The sequence below is a fragment of the Typopeltis vanoorti genome, chromosome 24 (genome assembly GCF_054136105.1).
Source record: "Typopeltis vanoorti isolate ZY-2024b chromosome 24, IOZ_Tvanoo_1.0, whole genome shotgun sequence".
In the NCBI taxonomy this organism is placed as follows: domain Eukaryota; kingdom Metazoa; phylum Arthropoda; class Arachnida; order Uropygi; family Thelyphonidae; genus Typopeltis; species Typopeltis vanoorti.
Window position 1 is genome coordinate 79,654,797 of NC_143572.1, and position 24,236 is coordinate 79,679,032.

At 34.1% G+C, this 24,236-nt stretch overlaps 1 protein-coding gene across 2 annotated transcripts; it reads left to right on the plus strand.

Moving 5' to 3' along the window:
* The first annotated feature begins 881 nt into the window (after positions 1 to 881).
* On the plus strand, positions 882 to 19,382 carry LOC150093442 (uncharacterized). Of its 2 annotated transcripts, none has more exons than XM_090414052.1 (2): positions 882 to 944; positions 15,952 to 19,382. In XM_090414052.1, the coding sequence occupies exon 2, from the start codon at positions 17,379 to 17,381 to the stop codon at positions 18,426 to 18,428; it is 1,050 nt and encodes a 349-aa protein (XP_090270178.1). In that variant the 5' UTR covers positions 882 to 944; positions 15,952 to 17,378; the 3' UTR covers positions 18,429 to 19,382. The 2 variants fall into 2 exon arrangements, with proteins under 2 accessions (XP_090270178.1, XP_090270179.1); XM_090414053.1 differs by lacking the exon at positions 882 to 944 and adding an exon at positions 13,776 to 13,853.
* Positions 19,383 to 24,236: the final 4,854 nt, after the last annotated feature.

Genomic DNA, 24,236 nt, shown 5'->3' on the forward strand with positions numbered 1-24,236 from the left:
AATTACATGAAAAAAACCAGTGTTTATTAACTAACCCTCAAATCCTCGTGCTATGAAAGATTAAAATATGCACTATTTTATTTTGCCTGAAACATTTATGCATTATGTGCAATGAAGTTGAAGTACAATTTGTAATTTTTATACTATGTATTTGTTTCATAGATTATATGTTTTCTTTTACAAGAATTACCTGAATTAAATAAAAAAATATATTTTTGTTGGATATGTCATTGTTGTTTATATAATTTAAAAAAGAAAAAAAAACGCGTTTGTCATAACTCTACTTTTTCTATCTGATCTGAGACTCGCATAACTCGATTTACATAACGCGGCATTTCTGTGGAACCTAACATCCGCGTTATACGAGGATTACCTGTATATTTAAGTTAAGGGATATTACATCCCATATTGTTTCATAGCGGAATAAGAAACTGAAAAAGTTTCATGCCGAATATAGAAACTATATAAAGTTCGGCGAATCCAAGCATAAGCAAATACCTGGATAATGCAGCACTGAGACAACTCATAGCAAGCTCCCAACTCCTAGGAGCTGTATTACTGTTCTACATTATGAGAGAGGGTCACTACCAGACCGGCAGAAACCGGTCTGGATAGTGACCGGTTGAAACCTATTCGGCTTATTCGAAACTTATTCGGCTATGAAACAATAGGGGATGTAACTCAGCTTAAATAATTTCAGTTCGCCGAATTGAAGCCTTTGGCCTTCATATAATTAATAAATCACCTGTATAGAATTTTATATTATATTACTGTTCTTCATCTGATTGAATTTAATTCCGAAAGGTGTCGCACCTAGGAGTGGAATGCACAAGTGAATGTCATTGGTTGCAGTAGTGTAACCAAGTTGTCATTATGAACGCCAGGAGTCGAAGTATCAGTAAGTTGCTGTAAGATAGTCCCACGATCTGGATAACTGCGAATTAGTAAGTAAATTTTAGTCTGTCATGTACCTTATCAACTATTCCACAAGGTGATATAAGCAATAATTATGTGAACTTTATAATATGCTAACAGTCGATGAAAAAGATCTCAAAACATGAGTACTACCATAACATTTTGACCTACGTACGTGGCAGCTGCTAGTCTTAGGAAATGGCGATATGCTGCCAAGATTGCGAGTATATAGCCGATGGTAACAAGACTATTATAAGGTGCGTTAACTCTTGTTACAATTAGAGTTTTTTTATTTTAACTATTAAGTTTACTGAGCAAAACTCAGTACAAAATATCATCAGAAGACAGAAACCTGACCTGTTAATGTATTACTTGAAAATTTAGAGAGCAACGATGCTCCCAATGGTCAAGTTGTTTGTCCAAAAGCGGTATGCATCCACTGCTGAACAGCGGTCGCAGGCAAATGTCACTAAGCACTGACAGCAGTGCAGCTACTGAATCTTATCAAATTTCAAAATTTGCATATCATGCATTTTCTTAACTTTTAGTTATGACAGAGCAACTAAAGAAAATTGGGACTCATTAGCACATTTTGAATTATTCCATTTCTAAAATCGGACTCTTTTCTTTTAAACGGTCACTTGGTTACCACTGGAGTGTAATTGAGATCGCAGCCGACGCATAACTGCATGAGAGGGCACCTCGTATCCGGATTGGACGTTTCGGTAGGCGGGGACAAAATGGAAGTTTCGCGTTCAAGGGCTAGGTGACACACAGTTCTCCTAGAGGAAAATACACGAGTATTTATATAATATTATATATAATATATTATAAATATAAATATTTACAAAATGTATATAAATACAAGAGTATATGATAATCGCTCACTACTCGAGTGCCGATTCAAATAGTTAACAGTTTTTCCTTATGAGGAATTATACTACCTGTTTGTTTATTATGCAACCATGTAGACGACACTGATTTCGCATTTTTTACTCTTTCAAATATTTTCTTTATCTTTTAAAATGGTGCAAACTGTAGAACCGGCAAGAGAAATTTTCTCAGAAAGACCTTGTAACAGTGCTACCCGTTTCGTGGCTCGCGAAAATTTCGCGTTTTTTCTCTAATCTGATTTCTGTTATTTTTTTTGCTCATTTTCTGGTTTTGTACTGATTCTTTTTAACATTGTTGGAAGAGTGAAAAGGTTATAGTTAAAAAGAAAATCAAACTATGAATAACAGACTCGCGTCGCCAAGGCTCGTGAGTGACTTAGGTTTGTTCATTACTTCATTACCTTGTTGTTCTTCACTCATTATGTATAATATATTTTTGCTACCAAGACTTGATCTTCTTTTCTGGTATCTTTTAAACATTTTTCTTGGTCTTTCTGATCCTCCATTATTTTCTTTGGTTTCTAACTGTAGACTGGTTTTATTATTCTATCTTTCTTCACTTCTCTGCACATGTTCAATCCATTTTATTCTTCGGGTTGAAAGCCAATTGTTTATTGCTCGTATTTCACATTGTTTTCTTATCTGTATTTTTTATTTTATCTAGTCTAGTTTTGTTTGCTATTTTTGTTAATATAATCGTTTCACATGTGTTTAACATTTGTCTTGTTTTCGTACTGTCTGATCTTGTTTCTGCATTATATGTCATAATAGATCTGATTACTGCTTTAAAAATTCTGGTTTTTGTCTCTACTCTAAGAGGTTTATTTTTCCATACTGTTTCATTCAAGTATCCTGATATTCTTGCAGCTTTTTTCAACTTGTTTTCTGACTTATAGATATTGCTTACCTTCCCAGTTAAGTTGTATGCCTAAATGTATTATGTTATTTCTTCTATAATAGTACATTCCAATTCTAATTTACATCTTTGTAAATTAGAATTGGAATGTACCAAAAACTAAAACAAAAGGTGTGATAATATCAAAAGAACCACACCTTTTGTTTTAGTTTTTGATATCTTCATATTATGTAATTTTGTTGCTTTATTAAATGCATGTAGTAATATTTGTAATGTGTTTCATTTTCTGCAATTAATATTACATGGTCTGCATAACCTATTATTCTGTTTTTTATCCTACTCTTGTATTTTATTAACATTTTGTATTATTTTATTCATTATTATATTTAATATTGTTGGATTTAAGGAGTCTCCTTGTATATTGCCATTATTAATCTGTATCTCTTTACTTGGATGGAAAGCCTTATGTGTTCATCACACATGTCGAAACAGGATTTCAAAGGTATTGATGCGAACACATTGATAAGAAAATAACTATTTATTAACTTAAAAGCTAATATTTCGCTGGTATTATATCCAGCATTTTCAGGGAAAACAAAGTTTGTTATAAATGCAAGACAACCACAATCCAGTGTAACAATGGGGCTAGTTTAAGTAATTGCAGAGTGCAACACAACACTAAAGTCCTAATACAGCACCATCTAATTTGGGAGAAAAAAAAAAATAAATTAGTCCAAAGTTTTGAAAAGATCTTTGAAAGTTTTGAAAAATAGTACTCCCAGTTTTGGGGGGAAAAAAATAAAATAAAATAAATATTAATTTGGTCATAGGATGACTGTCTCCCAAATCTTTGGCAGATTTATGCAGCCATACTTGTTAAGGTTTGGAATATGTTTTAAAGCTTCTGTTGATTTCAGGAACAACCTCTCTGACTTAAAAGCTTCTGTGCAGTACTTTTGTTTTCTTCCAATTGATCCTGTGTGCAGGGGTATCCTAAGCATGGTCTGCCAGATCCGATTTGCCATAGTGAAAGTGCAAGATATATTTGTGTTCACTGAGGTGGATGTCCACAGTTTTTGTCTGTCGGTAGTAGGTTAGATGACATGAGCACGGCACTTCATAGACTCCTGGATGTGATAAAGGAGTGAATCTGTCTTTAGGTGAATTGATGAGAGTTGCCAATTTCACATAAGGTTTAAATACAGTGCGCATTTGGTGTTAAGCACCTTAGATATCTTTTCAGATGTGCCTTTAATGTATGGGATGGTGATAGTTTTGTTGTAGTCTTCTGTGGTAGATAGTGAGGGGTCTTTTTTTTGGTAGCATTTAGTATTTTATCTATTTTATGGGGATAATAGCCATTGGTTAGGAAGTTGTGACTCAGGTGAGAGTTCAGCTGTGAGAGTAATGTCATTGATATTTTAGTGTTTTTAAGATATCATATTGTGGTGATTGATTGATTGTGTAAATATCTCCCTGTATGTGTGGGTTTTCTATAAACTGAAAATGATAAGGAACCTTCTGGGAGATGTGTAATCAGTGTGTACAGGAATGGCAGGCAGCCATTGGCTTTTAGTTCTATTGTAAAGTGGATTTTAGGGTGCTTGCTATTTAGATGCACTAAACATGTATTCAATGTGTCTGGGCCATGTGGCCAAATAGCAAACACATCATGAACATAGCATAGCCAGATACTAGGTTTGAGAGTGACTGTGTTGATAGCTTGCTTTTCCAGATGTTCTATGTAAAAATTGACTAAGGGGAAGAGAGGGTGGATCCCATAGCTGTCCCATCTAATTGTTTGTATATTTTCCCCTTCCAAGTAAAATAATCTGCCTGTACTGTCAATTTAAATAGCTGAAATATATCTGGGGGAAATTGTGAATTTAGTAAGTTAAGTGTTTATGATAGATAAAAGATAGCTCAAGCAGAAGTCGATTTTTAGAACAGATGTGCTTGAAATTAAAACCCTCCATCTTATAGAACAGTGGAAAATACTGGGAAGAAGGAAAAGAAACAGTGTTATCAAAAGACACTCTAGGTTCCAAACCCAAAATAAACAAACAGTGGATAACCCAAGAAATCATAGCTACCATACAAGAGAAAAGAGAGGCCAAGATACTTGTAAACCAACAAAACAATGAAGAGAATAGAGAAAAATACAGAGCACTAATAATAAAGTTGACAACCTATGCAAAAAAAGCCAAAGAAAAATGGTTAGAAGAAAAAGCTAAGAAATGCCAAGAATCATACCAACAAAACAACCTAAAAGTCTTCCATGATACTGTAAGAGAAATTACAAAGGAATTCTCAGCAAAAGCAGTAACAATGATAAACAACAAGATGACTGAAACCGAGAATATTGAACATATAAGAAAAATCTTGTCAAACCATTTTAAGACTATCTTCCACCAAGGAAACAAAACTACAATGCCAACAATAGAAGAAAATAATGATCACCCAAAAATTTTACAAGAAGTTAGATGTGCTATAAAACAGATGAAAAACAATAAAAGCCCCAGGCATTGATACTATCCCTACTGAACTGTGATCATATGGAGGCAGCATATCAATAGAATATTTAACAACCCTATTCAATAAAATACTACAAACAGGAGAGATCCCAGATGACTGGAGAACTGGAAAGATCATCCCAATATACAAGAAAGGAGACAAAAGAGACTGCAGAAATTAGAGACCAATCAATTTACTCCCTCACACCTATAAAATATTCATAAGAATTATACAAAATAGATTAAAAAACACCTATGAAGAAATGATAGGCATAGAACAAGCTGGTTTCCGAGGAAACTATTCAACAATAGACCAAATTTTCACATTGCACCAACTAGCAGAGCTCAGCTGGGAAGACCATAAAGAACTATATTGTTGTTTTGTGGACTTTAAACAAGCTTTCGATAACATCAACAGAGAAATCCTTCTCAAAATTCTACTAGAAAAAGCAATAGACAGATATATAATACAGTTTTTGATAAAATATTACTCTATGACAAATGCAATAATTAAAAAGGAGACACACTCACAACAGAACCCATAGAGATCCAAAAAGGAGTAATGCAAGGATGCCCATTATCTCCATGCCTATTCAACATATATCTAGAAGAAGTTGTAACGAAAGCAATAGACAATGAGCCTAGAATCAATGTCAACGGTTTAAACATAAATAATATCAAATATGCAGATGATCTCATCCTTCTTGCAAGAACCCCAAATGAACTACAAAAGCTGATCAACAAGCTAAACGAAACCTGTAAAACATATGGCATGACAATAAATAGACAAAAGTGATGAAAATAGGGAGGAACGAAACTACCATCTCAGCCACCCTAAACGGAGAACAGATAGAAGAAGTAGACAACTTCATATACCTTGGGTCAAAACTAACAGAAACAATAGATGAACTCAAAGCAATCAAACACAAAATAGCAATAGGATGGACCACCATGGGAAAATTACAAAAAATCTGGAAAACAAACAAGATATCTAAACAAGCCAAAATCAAATTATATGAAGCAATAATTATACCAACAGTCATCTATGGAGCAGAAGTGTGGACAGTTAAAAAAAAAAAAAAAAAGAGGAGAAAAAACTGCTGGCATTTGAAATGAAATGCTTAAGAAAAATAAATAGAACAAGTTGGATAGAAAAGAAAACAAACATCACAGTCAGACAAGAACTATTGTATAAAAAGACAATAATAGAAAAAATTAGAAAACAACAACTGAGATGGTTTGGACACATTGTACGCATGGATGCAGACAGACTTCCTAACGTCCTAATCAATACTTTTCCAACTGAAAAAAGAAGACCTGGAAGACGAAGAATTACCTGGCTGAAATTAATAAAGAACATCTCGAGATGCAGAACATATAAGGAACTTTTTCGAACAGCAAGGAATAAAGAAGACTGGAAGATCCTGCTCAAGAGAAGGCTCAACCTGTCTTAGACAGAAGAGAAAAAGTAGTGTTTATGTCAATGGTATGTTTTTGAATAATGAGGTGATATCAAAACTCACCATTAATCTGAACTATTTAAGGTGTGGTTCTCTAAAATACTTTTTAGGTGGGTAGAATATTTAACAAAAGAGGGAGAATTGTTTGTGCAAGTGTCTAGTAGTTTGGCTAAATGTTTAGCTAGTTTATATGTAGGGCTGCTTATACTATCCACAATGGGGCATAAAGGCATACCTTGTTTGTGAATTTTTGGAGCTCCATATATTCTGGGTGTTTTAACGTGAAAAGGTTCGAGTTTGTTGACTGTTTCTTTTGGCCAGGAATTGACTTTGTTCAATAACTTGCACACTTTATTCTTTTGTGAGTTGGTGCGACCTAGATCTATGATTTGATATGTTGACCAGTCTTGGAGAAGTTCATGCATTTTGCTTTCGTATTCTGTTGTATCCATTACTACATTTGCATTTCCTTTGTCCGATTTGGTTATGTAATGTGGTTATTATTGTGTAGCTCTTTTAGAGCCATTATTTTTTTTTGTGAGATGCTATTTTTGGGAGTCTTAGAATGGATTAAAATATTGGCCACATGTAACCTAATATTATTGACTATTGCTGGAGGCAAGTGGTATATCCCACATTCAATTGAAGCCATTATTTTGGTTTTTGGAACTTCTTTAGGACTAACGGCAAAATTGTGTCCACGACTTAATGCACTCGTGACTTCTTTGGTTAAGGTTACCGAAGATAAGTTTACAACAATGCCATCTTGAGGTAAATGTGGTCATTGCATAGCACTGCATTGCTTGAGGATTTCAAATTTCTTATGGTGCCAGTTTTTAACTTTAGCGAATTCTTTATTGGTTGTAGAGTCTGAGATTCTATCCAGGATATCTGATAGCTCAGGGTACAAAATGCTAGATAGTATATCATGTAGTGCACTGATGGAAGTATTAATTTTGGAAACACATTGATTACATGCCTTCCAAAAGGTTCTTTATCATTTTCGGTTTATAGAAAACCCACACATACAGGGAGATATTTACACAAACAATCACTCCATCACCCTTCTCAAGAATATGGTATCTTAAATACTCTAACCCATAGAGCTAGAGCAATCTGTTCCAATGACATTACTCTCACTGCTAAACTTTCTCACCTGCATCACATCTTCCTAACCAATAATGGCTATGATGCCCATAAAATACTAAATGCTACCCAAAAATCCCCCTCACTATCTACCACACAAGAATACAACAAAACTGTCACCATCTCATACATTAAAAGAAATCTGAAAAGATATCTAAGGTGCTCAACAAATACCAACTGCGCACCGTATTTAAACCTTATGTGAAGTTGGCACCTCTCATCCATTCACCTAAGGACAGATTCACTCCGTTATCACATTCAGGAGTATGAAGTACCCTATTTATGTCACCTAGCCTACTACGGACAGACAAGAAGAATTGTGGACAACTGTCTCACTGAACACAAAAACTATATATCCGGCGCTTTCGCTATGGCAAGTCAGGACTGGCAGACCATGCTTGGGATACCCTGCACACAGGATCAATTGGAAGAAAACAAAAGTACTGCACAGAAGCTTTTGCAAGTCAGGGAGGTTGTTCCTGAAATCAACAGATGCCTTAAAACATACTCCAAACCTTAACAAGTATGGCTGCGAACTGTGGACAACCATCTCACTGAACACAAAAAATATGCCCGGCGCTTTCGCTATGGCAAGTCAGGACTGGCAGACCATGCTTGGGATACCCTGCACACAGGATCAATTGGAAGAAAACAAAAGTACTGCACAGAAGCTTTTACAAGTCAGAGAGGTTGTTCCTGGAATCAACAGATGCCTTAAAACATACTCCAAACCTTAACAAGTATGGCCACATAAATCTACCAAAGATTTGGGAGACAGTCATCCTAAGATGAAATGAATTTTTTTATTTTAATTAATTAAATTTTTTTTTTTTTTTCTAAACTTTGGACACTATTTTTTTATTTTATTCCATTTATTTCTCCCAACTTAGATGGCACTGTATTAGGACTTTAGTCTTGTGTTGCATGCTGCAATTACTTATACTACTCCCATTGTTACACCGGATTGTGGTTGTCTTGCATTTATAACAAAATTTGTTTGTGTGCTCTGAAGATGCTGGATATAATACCAGTGAAATATTAGCTTTTAAGTTAATAAATAGTAATTATCATTCTGTGTTCACATCAATACTGTTAAAATCCTGTTTCAGCACATCTCTTTACTTGTTTTCCTTGTGTTTTTATTATACAACTATCATTATCATGTATAATACATAAAGTTATAAAAGTAGATTTACATAAATCGGTAGAGATATGTAAAAAGTAAAATAAAAAAAAAAGTGTAAATGATAAATAATTGCAGTAAAACATATGCAGTTTTGATGGACAAAACACTTATGAGAAGGAAAGATAACATCACAGAGAAGGTTTAGCACTAATCATTAAAAAATGGTTCATAAACTCAGTAGTTGAGTTAAGACCAATTTCCCCTAGAATCATCTCTGTAAGATCCATGCAGAAGATTGAGGTATATTCATAAAAATAATAGAAGTTTATGCCACAGATCGATGACATGAAGAGGTGGAATATATTAAATTTTTTGAACAACTGCAAGAAAAAATCAGTCAGAGAAGTACAAGAGATATCTTAATTATGTGAGATTTTAATGCAAAGATCAGTCAGTACTCTGAAGATAAAGCAGACGTAATCGGAAAAGTTGGTCATGGAGAGATGAAAGAAAGAGGAGAGGATTTGATTTAATTTCTGCAAAGTAAATCAACTGTTATAAAACAAAACAAAGTAAATCAACTAAGATAAGGATTAATCTAAAAAAGGTAACTACAGGGAAATGGAACAAATCATGGAATATGGAGCGGCTGAAGATACCAAGTACGGCGAATGAATTCTCAAAGAAAGTAGAGGAAGAAATGGACGAGAGAAATACACAAGGAAATGATGATGCAAGTGAAAAATGGAAGATTCTGAAGGAAAGGATAATTACTGCTACAGAATTACATTTAGCTAAAAAAGAGGAGGAAAGAGAGAAAAGAAAGAAACCATGGATGACGGAAAATATTTTGAGGAAAATAACACAAAGAAGAACGTTAGTTAATAGTAAAACAGAGGAGAAAAAAAAGCAGTATAAAGACTTGAATAGGGGGATACAAAGAGAGATCAGAAGGAAAAAGGAAGAGTAGTTAGATGAAATAAGTAAAGATACAACAGCAAAGGCAGAAAGATAGGACATAAAAGGTGTTTATAAAAACATTAATATGATGACAGGAAGGAGAAAGATGCTAAGGACTGGAGCAATCAAGAATGAAAGAGGTGAAATTCTGATAGAAAAAGAGAAGATATTACAGAGATGGGAAGAATATGTAAGTAAACTTTATGAAGACAGGGAAAGAGGAGAAAATCAAAGGAAAGGACATAGTGGGCAGAGACTGTGCATCATGAGGGAGGAATTGAATCTAGCAATTCAGAAGATGAAAGAAGGAAGATCTCCTGGAATAGATGGTATACAGATAGAACTTATAAGGAATATAGGCGAAAAAGGTATGGAAGTGTTATGGCAAATTATTAACGGAATTTATGAGGGACAAGAATTACCAGAGGAGTTTAGAAGATCAATTTTTATCCCCATTCCAAAAAAGACGGGAGTTTTAGACTGTAACAATTTTAGAACGATAAGTCTTAACTCACACAGCAAAAATTCTGGTGCAAATAATTTTAGAGAGAATTAGGAATAAAATAGAAAAAGAAATGAATGAGGAACAGTTTGGATTCAGAACCAACAGAGGAACTAGAGAGGCTATAACTTTTCTAAGAATTATTGGGGAGAAAACATTAAACCATGGTGGAAAGTTGTTTTTTGGGATTTCTAGATTTTGAAAAGACATTTGATACTGTGAAACATGAAAGGCTTTTTGACATTCTGGAAAAGACTGATATTGACTCTTATGACTTGGAAATTTTAAAGAGATTATGTTGGTCACAAATAGCGTCAGTATGTGTAAATGGAGAAGAAACGGGAGAATTCCCGGTGGAGAAAGGAGTCAGACAAGGATGCAAGTTATCACCATTATTGTTTAACTTTTATAGTGAACAGATGTTTAGAGAGGCACTTGAGGATGTAGAAGAAGGAATAAAAATAAACAGAAGAATCATTAATAACTTAAGATATGCGAATGATGTAGTAGTGATGGCAGAAAGTGAAAATGGGTTACAACAAATTATTCAAAGAATTGAAAACTTGTAAAGAGTATGGACTAAGAATTAACATAAAAAAAGACCAAGATAATGATAATGGGCAGAAAAATAGGAGATAATGTAAAGATAAGATGTGGAGGAAAGATTTTAGAAGTGGAAAGATTTCAATATTTAGGTAGCTGGATCTCAGAGAAAGGAACTTCAGAGTTGGACATTAGAAATAGAATAGGCAAAGCTAAATCGGCATTTATGAAAATGAAGAGAATTTTAATAAACAAGAACACTAAAATAGGTGTTAGAATTGGAATAGTTAAAGCAACAGTTTGGAGTATTGCAAGTTATGGAAGTGAGTCATGGACACTAAGAAAGAGAGAGATGGAAAGAATTAATGCACTGGAAATGTGGTGTTATAGAAAGATGGAAAAGATTAGCTATACAGAAAGAATATCAAATCAAGAAGTTTTAAGACGAGTTGGGATGGAAAGAACACTGCTCAAGAATATTATGCAAAGAAAGTCTAGATTTGTAGGACATTTTCTGAGAGGTTCTTCGGGACAACTGACAAGAACTATATTACAAGGGAAAGTTGAGGGGAAGAGAAGACGTGGAAGACCAACTAGAGAGTGGTTTAATGACATCGTGGAATGGACTGGTTTAAGAATGATTGAAGCGACAGATAGACAGAAATGGAGAAGAGCTGCTCATCTGCTGCAACCCTCTTGCTAGAGGATGCTACCGGACGACGACGAAATCAACTGTTAAACACAAATACCTTATTCTATCATAGGCCACAGCACAAATACACCTCGCCTAGCAATGAAATCAAAAACTGTATAGACTATATAATTGTTAATAAGAAATGGAAACATTCCTTCCAAAATGTCAAAACATAGAAGATTGACGTGGATACAGACCATAAACTACTATCAGCCAAACTAGAAATCAGTTTCAAAAGAAAGAGAATAAACCACCAAACACAAAAGAAGATAGACATCTCAAAACTCGGTGATATCCTGACCAGATCTAACTATCGGAGATCATTGAAAGAAAAATTAAATAATCTTGCTTTAGATACAGTCCTGGAAAGGAGGTAAAGTAATGATTAAAGAAACAACAACAAAACACCTGGGCTACCAGCCAAGAGTAAATAAAGATTGGCTTAGACCAGAGAGAATATACTCACCCAACCCAGTTTCAGTATTGCAGCAAGATGGAACCACAACAAGTAGCACTGAAACAATAAAATAAATATGGACTAATCATTTTAAAAAACATTTGCAGCTGAAGAAACGTATATCAAGATGCCTGAAGAAATACATAGAACAATCAAATAAAATGAAATATGATATGGCACCAGGCATAGAAAACATTCAAAAAGGACTTCTGGAAAAGGGGAGGGAAAGCCTAATAAATTTCCTAAGGAAACTGTTCAACAAAATACTAAAGAAAGGAAATTTACTTACAGAATGGAGAGCAGCCACATCATACCCATCCACAGAGAAGGGAATTTCAGATCCTGCACTAACTATAGACCTATCACCCTTCTAAGTGAATGCCATAAAATATTCATCAGGATTCTTCAAAACAGAGTTTGAAAATAAACTACTGTTTTATCGACTTCAAACAAGCTTGTGACTCGGTAAACAGAAACAAGTTCATTAAAATTCTAGAAAAACAGAATGTTATATTTGTTCCAATTATCTATTGTTTTTATTTGAAGATATTTTTCTGTCATTAATATTTTATTTGTTTGTTAAACCATGGAGTCCATCTTCTTAATTTGGTATCTTTTTTTTTTTTTTTTTTTTTTTTACCCCTAATACTTCTGTTGGTATTTCAGTTAAATTCTTCTACATGTTGTTTGTTTAATCTGTTGTAGTATAATGTTTTTATCCTTTCTTCTTTTAATAATTCCACTTTAAATTTTATTTCAGCATTGTGTTGATTTTCTTTAAATTTCATTTTCACCCATTTCTTGTAAAATCTTAGTTGACATATTAAGGGGTCACTTCCAATTTCAGCTAGTGTTAACACTAGAACATCTATTTCTGATGGGTATATTACTGTATTGCATATAATATAAGCTATTATTAATTCCTGTCCTCTTGTGTTTCCAAATGTTATTTTATGCTGATAAAATGTATTCATTATGTCAAACTTATTATTTGCACAGAATTGTACCAATGTTTCTCCATTATTGTTTCTTAATTAAATCTCTGCATAATTTCATTTATTGTTATATTCCTATATTTGCATTTAATTCTCCCATTATAATTAACGTCCACTAGGAGGAAACACTTAATAGATACAGTGAGTCCTTGATAGAGAAATTATTTGTTATTGTCCCCCTTCCTGAAAGGGATATCTGAACAAGTAGCCAAGGACGTTTCTCAGTTATAATTTGCGCACCAACTTTAAACCAGCCATCCAGGAAGTTGTATTTTTTGTACAACCTATCAAAGATTCATTATCACCTTTATCCTTGCCTGGTGTTTATAAAACACCCTGTTCTTCTCATATTTGATGCGATGGAGAGATTGGCCATTGTTACTATTAAATTTGAAGAACATCATGATTATATAAGATGTTTGGATTTTGAAGGTTCAGGCCAATCAAGTGAAGCCCTACATTGCCATCCTAATCTTAAGTGGAAAGGCTGTATTCTGAGCTGAGAGATGTGATTTCTGTTAATTGGTTGTAATTTTAAATATTTTGTCATTATTTCTAAATGAATTTATTAATTATTTCTAAATTTATTAATTTATCATTTCTTAATTAATTATATATCTATTTCTACGCTTCTAAACTCTAACAGTGTGTCCTGCTACTGGATTGCTGCAACCCACACATGAGATATTATATGCATGCTGAATGAATCATTCTTGTACTCAGAATTTAAATGTAGCCAGCTTTTCTGTCTTCTCCCTGAACGAAACTCATATTTTGAGTGAAATATGAAAAGGTAATAACTTATATTTAGTTCTCTCTTGCAGGTTATTCAATACCTATAGAAATAAATGATCAGCACACAAATTCTTAAGATTTATAAAATTACCAAAGCGAAACCTTGTGTTCTACAAATAAGGTACTCCAGTTAATAGAAGAACGAAAAAAGGGCAAGTAAAAGAAAATTCTAAAAACCAAGGAACGTTATCGAAGACTATGAAGCAATGATAAAGAAGACTTAAAGAAAAAAGCAAAGGAGAATTGGATAAAGTAACTTAAAGAAATTAAATGTGGAAAAGTGTGATGAGGATTATTGAATAATTAGTCCTTTAACCTCCAGTTTGACCCGAAACAAAAAAGTAAAGGACGAGATTTAGGATAATAAAGGATAATAGGATAATAAAGGACGATTGTTTCTATAAAATTAATTCAGAAGATATTTTTGAGAACAGGGCTGGTTGTGGGAGGACTAGGGGACATCCATGGAAACTGGGCAAAAGTGTGGTTAGTAAAGGTGTTAGAGCTGGGTTCTTTATTTTTAGAGTAGTGAATGAGTGGAATGCGCTCCCTGAGTCTGTGGTGGATGCTGTGACAGTGAATGAGTTTAAGGCGAGGTATGATAGGTACTGTATGAATGTGAAATAGTTGTGATGAATATGATTTGGGGCCTCCCTCGATGAGTCTAATGACTCCCTGGAGTTGCCCGTAATAATAGTAATAATAATAGTAATAGATTAAGAAAATGGAGAGTTACTCTTAACACAAAGATAGTAGAAAGACGGAATAACTTGAAAATTTATACAGTGAAGAAAACATGCATTCTGAAATTACCAAACAAGAGATCTTGGGCCAGAGAAACCGCATGAAGAAATTTAAAGAAAACCGATGAATTTGCTATCTGTAAAACCGATCTGTATCAGATGAAACTCCTGCTGATGTAAGAATTGTTGTGTTGCGTCTGCCAGATTCCGTTGGGATTGATTAGATTTGGAATGTATTTGATTTCTAGGGAAGTTATAACTGTATTAGCAAACAATCAAGAGAATTAAATACATTAATTAAAAATAATGGATGAGGTTGTATCTGATCATTGGCTTTAAATGAATAAAACAAAAACTAAAATAATGGTGAAACTGTCAAAAAAAAAGAGAGAAGAAGATAAAATTGTAATTAGAAGTAAAAATGATCAAGTAAAATAAGTCATATTTTAAAGGAATTTCCAGGAAGATGTGTGGTGAAAACACGAACGGGAATGCCTATGGCAAAACAAGTATTAAAGAAAAGAAAAAATCATTTAATACAAGCAAGATTAGTAAAGACACAGAGAAAAGAAATCTGACGAAGTGTCAAGTATTAAGCAGTCATCTCCTAGCAAACATGAGAAGACAGTGAATGGATTATAGACATGTTGGAAGGATAGAAACCTGAGAAAAGAAGGGGACAGCCAAAATATACATTCTTAGAGGAAGTGTTTACATTAATCGGAAGAGGTTATTAAGCTGTTAAAGGAGAAAGCCAGAAATAGTGTGATCTGAAATAGGGAACTTCTGTGTATATTCTTCAGGGATTATTTCTTAGAGAAATAAGAATAGAGAATAATATCAAACACACAATGGCTGTTCATACTACATACAAGGGTAAATCACAATTGCTCATCTGGCAAAACTGACATCCAACCAACTGAATAAAATGGGATTTCTTAAGAAATTCACTCGCAGATTGAAAATGCATCTATAACGTTTACTGTAATTCTGCAGTTTCCATATGTGCAAGAAATAAGTTCATATCTGAAGATTGTGTTATTTCTGAGGACGTGTTCAACTTCCCAGTATAATCCGACCCCGTGGCTTTCCGCTTGACTTGTATTTTTGTCAAAAGAAATCAGGTTTTCTTACTGCATCGTTTTAAAGAGGGATAATACTCACTGTTATTATCTATTGAAAGTTTTTTTTTGTTGTAGCCATATTACAAGATAATCCGCTATTCATTACAAATATGAAATTTCTAGTTTAAAATTCATACATTAATTGCTACTAATATTAAATAATGCTGAGAATGTTTTATTTATAAATCGAGTTTTAATTTAGCATTAATTACTTCGTTTTTCTTTACAGATTGTTAATAGGGTTTCTGACATGAGATATTTTATCTACTAATGCATTAAAACCAAGCCGATAACCAACAAGCTATGAAGACTTAAGTTGTTGGAAACACTTAATGCAGGATTTGCAAAATAAAAATCAAATAATTTTGAGGAAGTGCGCTTTTAGTGGCTTATGGGAAAATCATCAAAATGAGAATGGAATTGACGACCTAAATTCAAAAAACAAACAAACAACAACAACAAAAAAAAAAAAAACGATGACTAGTTCTCCTGCAACAGTGAAGAGGGCAAAGTCACATTTCCTAGTAAAATGTCTTAATTGAGATGAAAATAGGGAAAGGTTTCGCATATGAGTCACGCAGGACAAAGTTTGTATATCAGAGTCGTCGCCTAAACCAACATCAGAAAACGCACAATCAGTCGAATAAGAAAAAAAAAATCTTTATGTACCAGAAAGCCCTTAAGCGATCAGATCAAATTAAAACGTATGAGATAATTCATAGCAAACGAACAACTCCAGTAGTAAAGAGTCATACGAAAAATATGAGAAAAACTCATCGCCGTGACAGCCTAAAGAGGACCAGAAAATGCACAGGAAAGATGATTCTGTACGACATGTCAGAAGAATTTCCTTGATTCAGCAAATCTTCTAGAGCATCTGAAAACGCACTCAATCGAGGAGAAAATTCCATCTGAAAATTACAGCAAGACCTTTTACTCGCTTAAACACTGAGGAGGCACAAGGCGACAGCTTACTGCAATGAATATAAGTTTATGTGAAATATGCGACAACCGGTTTTTCCAGTATAGACAAATCCTTGAAATGCATCTCAGACCTCACACAGAAGAAAAATCTTTTAATTTCTTGTGTAGCTCTAGGTTTTAAATTCTACTGTCCCTTAAAGGATACCATGATCTTCATGCATTCACTGGAGAAAAGTTTTTTCGTGTAAAATATCTTGGCAAACAATATTCTCAATCATAAAAAGCACATCAAAAGCAAACTAAAGGTGATAACTCGTTGCCATCCGAAATTGTTACAAGAAATTCTTCGATCCCACCTGTGAAGTCACAAGAGTTCTTGCCAGAGAAACCTTTTCCGTTCGAAATTTGCAACAAGACACTTCAAGTGTGAAAAGATGTAATACTGCATACTGGTTACAAAACGCTCACTTGTCCTATGTGCAGATCTGTTTTCGACTGTACAGTTCCCATAATATGCACCAAAAACACTAGAATCTGTGCGAATCCTTTTTCTTGTAAAATATATGACACAATTTTCTCAATCAGAATATCTTAAAAACACATGAAAAGGCACACCACGGATTGCTCCTATTCGTGCGAAATCTCTCATGAGAAATTCTTTGACACGTTTAACCTGAAAAGACACGAAAAGTTCAGACCAGAGAGAAACCGTTTCCATATGAAATTTGCAACATGAGGTTTATGGATGGTTCGAGTATGGAAAAACATCTAAAAATTCATGCTAGTGGGAAAACTTTTCTATGCCAAAGTTGTAACAAGAAGTTTTCAAACAGTTCGAGTCTAGAACATCATCTAAAAATTCATACTAGTGAGAAACATTTCCTCTGTGAAATTTGCAACAAGTGGTTTTCAGACAGGTCGAGTCTGGAAAAACATATAAAAAGAATTCACAAGGGTGAGAAACCTTTTCTCTGCGAAATTTGCAACAAGAGGTTTTTAGAGAGTTCGCATCTGAAAAGACATCTAAGAATTCATACTGGTGAGAAACCTTATCTGTGCGAAATTTGCCACAAGAAGTTTTCAAACAATTCGAGTCTGAAAATACATCTAAGAATTCATACTGGTGAGAAACCTTTCCTATGCGATACTTGCAACAAGAAGTTTTCAGACAGTTCGTCTTTGAAAAGTCATCTAAGAGTTCACACTGGTGAAAAACCTTTTTTGTGTGAAATTTGCAACAAGAGGTTTTCATACAGTTTGGGTCTGAAAAAACATCTAAGAATTCATAGTGGTGAGAAACCTTTTTTATGTGAAATTTGCAACAAGAGGTTTTCAGAGAGTCATACACTGAAAAGACATCTAAGGGTTCATACTGGTGAGAAACCTTTTCTATGTGAAATTTGCAACAAAACGTTTGCAGAGAGTTCGTCTTTGAAAAGTCATCTAAGAGTTCACACTTGTGAGAAACCTTTTCTCTGTGAAAGTTGTAACAAGAAATTTTCAGATAGTTCGAGTCTGAAAATTCATCTAAGAGTGCATACTGGTGAGAAACCTTTTCTATGCGATATTTGCAACAAGAAATTTTCAGTCAGTTCGAATCTGGAAAAACATCTACGAATTCATACAGGTGAGAAACCATTTCTATGTCAAATTTGCAACAAGAAGTTTTCAGACAGTTCGAATCTGAAAAATCATCTAAGAGTTCACAGTTGTGAGGAAACCATTTGTATGTCAAGTTTGCAACAAGAATTTTTCAGACAGTTCGAATCTGAGAAATCATGAAATTTGAAATCACGAATCTGAAAAATCAATTCGGAGTTCACAGTCGTGAGAAATCTTTTCTATGAGGAATTTGCAACAAGAAGTTTTCAGACAGTTCGAATATGAAGTCCTTTAATTGTACATACTGTTGAGAATCCTTTCACTTTTCCCGAGTGTAGCTCTATGTGTTCGGCTATACAGTTACTTAAAAAATGCAATAAACGCTGGCATCCGACTGAAAAGTATTTTTTGCAATATTTGTGGCAAACAATTTTCTGAATCAAGCTATCTTAAAAAACACATGAAAATGCACACCACAGATTGCTCCTTTTCACGAATTCTGTCCCATAAAATTCTTCGACTCGTTTAACCTGAAAAGACATGGAGGCGTTCACACCAGAAACGTGTGAAATTTGCAAGAATTTTTCATACAGTTTGAGTCCGGAAAGACATCTATCAGTTCATACTGGTTAGGAACGTTTTCTATGTGAAATTTTCAACAAGTGATTCGAAAAAATATTTCAGATCACTCTAATTATTTTCTTCTGTGAGAACTCTCGGGTGAATTTTGTACATACTATTATCTAGTAACCACAAGTTTTTCCCCTAACCTTTTTATTTGTAGCTACACTGCCACTCGTCCTTAGAAGTTCATGATTCATGACCGTCAGACTAGGTAAGAACACGGAAGTAATGAAAGTGGGAAGACAGTAACAGCTAGTATACTGGAATGCCCAAATTCACTACGCGATTTAGATTTTTCATCCTAAATATCAAAAAGGACCTTTTCAGTGACTTTCGATGAATAAAATGTTAGTTTTATTGTATTATTCATTATTGGTTTATTTTTGTTTTACAGTACTATTTCATATGTTCCACGTTTTTTAGGTTAGTGTGAAATGAGAATTATTTTCATTTCCTTTGCAGACAATTTTTTTCATTAAAGTGTGAATTAAAATTGTAATTGCTAAGCTATTTCGGAGCTTCACTTTCTGAAATTCAATAAAATGCAGTTCTTTTTGTAATGTGAGAATATTTTAATAACATAATTTATTTTAACAAATACTATTTTTAATCTATAAGCTTATAAAAATTATAATAAAGAGGTTTCGACAATGACAATATGTATCCGGAGATATAATGAAATTCAATTCTAAAATTAGATCAAGTAATCACACACTCAGTCTTTTGTCTACTTCACAATAAGACTTGTACTTCCTCCTCACCTTTTTGTTCACAGAAATGTTACTTCAAACTTCCTTGACGAAACTCCACCTAAATGAACTGATGAGAGTATTCCCTTATATTGATGACAGCAATTTATCTAATTTATAATAATTTTAAATTTAATTTTTTTCATTTATTTCTCTCATGATGCTCTTTCTGTACGCAATTTTTCCCCCCTTGTATGGTGTAGTTTCAGCTGATGACATCATACCCCAAGATTTTGTTCATGGTCCAACCTTTTACAGTACTGCAGTAGAACCATTCGACATAGTGTTGGCCATTATTATAACTTACATCGGCAAAAGATATCTGATGAGAATCAAGAGAACGTTTTAAAAAGTTCGTATTGTTTTCTATTCTGGAGATATTTATAGTCGACTGTAATTGCCAAGTATATTTAAGGTCAATTATTAAAATTTCAGGCATTTCATTTATTTATATTACACTCACTGCATTACAAAATTCCATTTATATTTCACATATTACACTCACTGCATTACAAAATAAAACTGGAATTATTGAAAAGAAATGAAAATGCCATTGTCATACTGGCCGCAAAGACCGAACACAAACTACTAAAGTTAAAACTCCAGCTGCACTGCACAGGGATGTTAAAATGCTACTTCAATCCTAACCAAATGACTATTACCACATTCATTTTGGACTGTATTCATTCAAATACGTTAAGTAGTGATTGTTATACACATAACAGTCGCTACTTAAAAGCCACCCACAGATTTCACACCTCTGAACCAAAAATTAAAATAATCAAAGAAAATATGTTGAAAAATTTGCAATTCTGGTTTATTTCAAAGAATAATATTACAAAATATGAATTAGCATCGTCTAAAAATCTACTTACACGTAGATTTAAACGATGCTAATTAGATGATTTAGAAATTACATGGTTTAGATGTAGATTATATAGCCAATATTCCAAATTTCTTCAAAAGGTTTTGAGTAGAACATAGAAATAGCATGTATTTCCTAAGCGGTGGGAAGATTCGTGTGTGAGGAATTGTTTGCGCATGGATTTCAGTTAATCATTTGCCAAACATGGGTCGAACGAGTGACATATTGTAAGCTACGAAGTTTCGTATGGTGTCTCAAAGAGTCAAACTCCACATATCAGCTAAGGAATTGATATGCTGTCATGCAAATGCGAGTCTAGTATTGTAATCACTGGGTTTTCAAACATTTCATTATTACTTTTCTACTGCTGTTGCAGCGATCGAAAGGAAATAACTACATCAAGGGATGAGAGAAGTTTCAAGAATGTTGCGGAAAAACCATTTCCGGAGGGTGACCTATTTTCATAGGAGATAGAAAGAACTAGGTGTGAATATGTCTAAATGTACGATATGTGGACAAATTGTGTTAAGTCACTTGTGCCTAAGACGAACCCCTTTATGACTTCCAAGCAAAACATGGCTAGAATTCATTGATGTAAGCAAAGACTTTGCACGGTCAAAAGGACTGGGAAAAGATGATGAAATTGTTTTTTGAGCAGGGTTGGCATAACACGGTAAACAGGCATTGAATCACATCATGGCGCCTTCTTCAAGGGACACTGAAATCAGTAGAAAAAATGAAATTAAAACATGTTTGAATATTAGGGCTTATTAAACGTGGATATGCAATACTGCGAATTTTAATTACATTTTGCAAACACTACAAAATTAGTATAGAGTTTGTAGAAGCAATGGATGAGGTCGGAGCTCGTCCAGGACATCGTGTGCGGCAAATGAATGGCTGGCAAACTTACCATATTAAAACCACATGATATTTTGGGGAAATTACGAAGAAACACCTTCAAGAAGTATTCTGAAGAGACAAAAATGAATCTGTTTCTAGTCTGAAGACCACATTGGCATATTTTGATTGAAAAATAAAAAATACTGAACTGCTAGTAAATAATACATCCAACCATTTACGAACGGTCATAAAAGCTAAGGATGAGGCAACAAAGTTCTATTTATCATGTTGTTTCCCTTTGACTAATTTGTTTGCATTTTTTCCCACCATTATTCTGATATTTTTAAGCACATTCAAAATTATTCTAATTTTTCGACTGAGTTCAAATAATTTTCTTATAATTTATATTCAAGTCATTTTCTATGTACCAGAGAGAAAGTTGTACTTGCATCCTCTTTTGCTTGGTCGCTCAAAGTTAGACTTTGATTCAAATCTAGTCGTCGACTGGAGGAACTTTTTCTAAGCCTATCTTTACCGTTTATCGAGTTGTCGATCTCTGGCATGGAAAAGCAGGTTTTTTCTCTAAGAAAGTTGGGTTTTCGTTCCTTATACTAAAGAAAATCGACCGTAGTACCCACATTATTTCAGACGGTGACATATCCTGTTAGGGTGTTTACCTACCTGATAACATGCCTATAGCTCTGGTATAATGAATTTTAAAAATTTGTTTTCAGAACGCAGCAAACAGCATGTCTCAGAATTTTTCACAACACTGATTTATGTTTTCATTTGTAGGAAGTGTAGACCCGTCATCTCCATGTGCAAGTTGGTACTGGAAGAATTGTTCAACTATTAATAAAAAGCAGTCCAAAAAGAATATTCGATTCTATTTCCCGAGCGGAGGCACTTTTTTCAAAGTCATGCTTGACTGAACCATTTGACCACTTACATTTATTATTATTTTTTTAAGTTAGTAGCTATTAATAATCCTATTATTAATAATATAATATCCACGTATTTCCCGTTTTTTAAAGATCAATGCTCAACTATGTCTCTTTTTTTTTTGTGTATACGAAATTCCATGTGACTGCCATCTTTCTTACATTGGGTAAACTGAACGTTCAATTGAAAAAGAAGACAAGAATACCAATCTTATATTCTTCACAACAAATACGATAAGTCTGGATCAGCAGAACATGGAATAGAGCCGTACCACAACAGTTTCTGGTTTGAAACACGCCTTCTACACAGATGTCGGTATAAATTCGAACGGCTATTTAAAGAGAGTGCTGAGGCCTTACTTTACCGCCCTAACTTGAATCTGAATGACTGCAATCTTGTCAAAAATATGGCAAATATTGATTTGTCTAACACATCATTTTTTAAGGCCAATAATGATATTTACAAAGATCTAAACCATCTGGATACTACATCTACATAATGGTCTGCTTAGTGTGATATTATAAATTATATGTTATTTAAATTAAGGGGATATTAAATCTCACATTGTTTTAAAACCGAATAAGAAACTCAAAGATTGGAATCAGTTTCTTGCCGAATATAGTAAACTATAAAGTATCGGTGACCACTAGCGTGAGCTAATGCAAGTGACCCTAGTATGTAGTACAATACCGGACAACTCGTAGCAAAGGTGGTGAAGTTCTGATCGCTATTCTTAGGTATTTCCCATAATGTAAAAACACATTTCCTAGGAAATGTATGCTGTTATTACATTATAGTGGAAGGTCACTACCCAGACCGGTTTCAGCCTTTTTTGAGGCTTCATCAGCTAGACCAAAGTGTATAGCGAAAGGAACTTATATACTCTGCTATACGAGTTTCCAAACAGGTGCACCCATTAAGTTACTTAAATATAAAGAGCTAATAAGCTTCATTTCGGCGATATAAACATTATTTAAATTAAGGGCATATTAAATCCCACATTGTTTTAAAACCGAATAAGAAACTCAAAGATTGGAATCAGAGTTTCATTATATCGCCGAAATGAAGGTTATTAGCTCTTTATATTTAAGTAATTTAAATAAATTATATATTTCTATAGGGTGTTCCAAAATTGACGCAAGAAGTAATTTTGATAGAAAACAGGTTTTTAATTAAAAATTGTAATTTCTTATTGATTCATAAAGTATACAGTATAGGGTTATGCATGGAATAGCATATCGGATAAATGGCCTCCACGGCTTTGCTGGCACATACGCACTCTTTTGTCGAAAATTTCCATGCCCGTTTTGCATAAATGTGGCTGAATTTCATTGATACGGCACTCAATTTCCTTCTTTAAGGCGTGGGTGATCGTGGGCTTGTTGGCATAAACCTTAGACTTCAAAAAACCCCAAAGAAAAAAGTCCAACGGCGTTAAGTCACATGATCTGGGCGGCCAATTCTGATCACCAAAACGGGAAATTACACGACCAGGAAATGACTAATGCCGTAATTGAATTGTTTCTCGGGCTGGATGGCACATGGCACCGTCTTGTTGAAACCACATGTCGTCCACATCCATATCTTGCAATTTAGGCACAAAAAACTGGATTATCATGTCGCGATAGCGAGCACCATTAACTGTTATTGCCTTATCAGCCGCATTTTCGAAGAAGAATGGACCGATGGAGCCTCCAGCCCAAAATCCGCACCAAACAGTCACACATTGTGGATGCATTTATTTCTCAACAATCACTCGTGAATTTTCTGAACCCCCAAATGCGAAAATTTTGTCGATTAACGAAGCCATCAAGATGAAAATGAGCCTCATCGCTGAAGATGATTTTGTTCGAAAAATAAGCATCCACTTGTTGTTGTTCCATAATACATTCAACGAACTCTCTTCGCTGTGTGTGGTCAGTAGGCTTCATTTCTTGAGTCAATTGAACTTTGTAAGCATAAAGA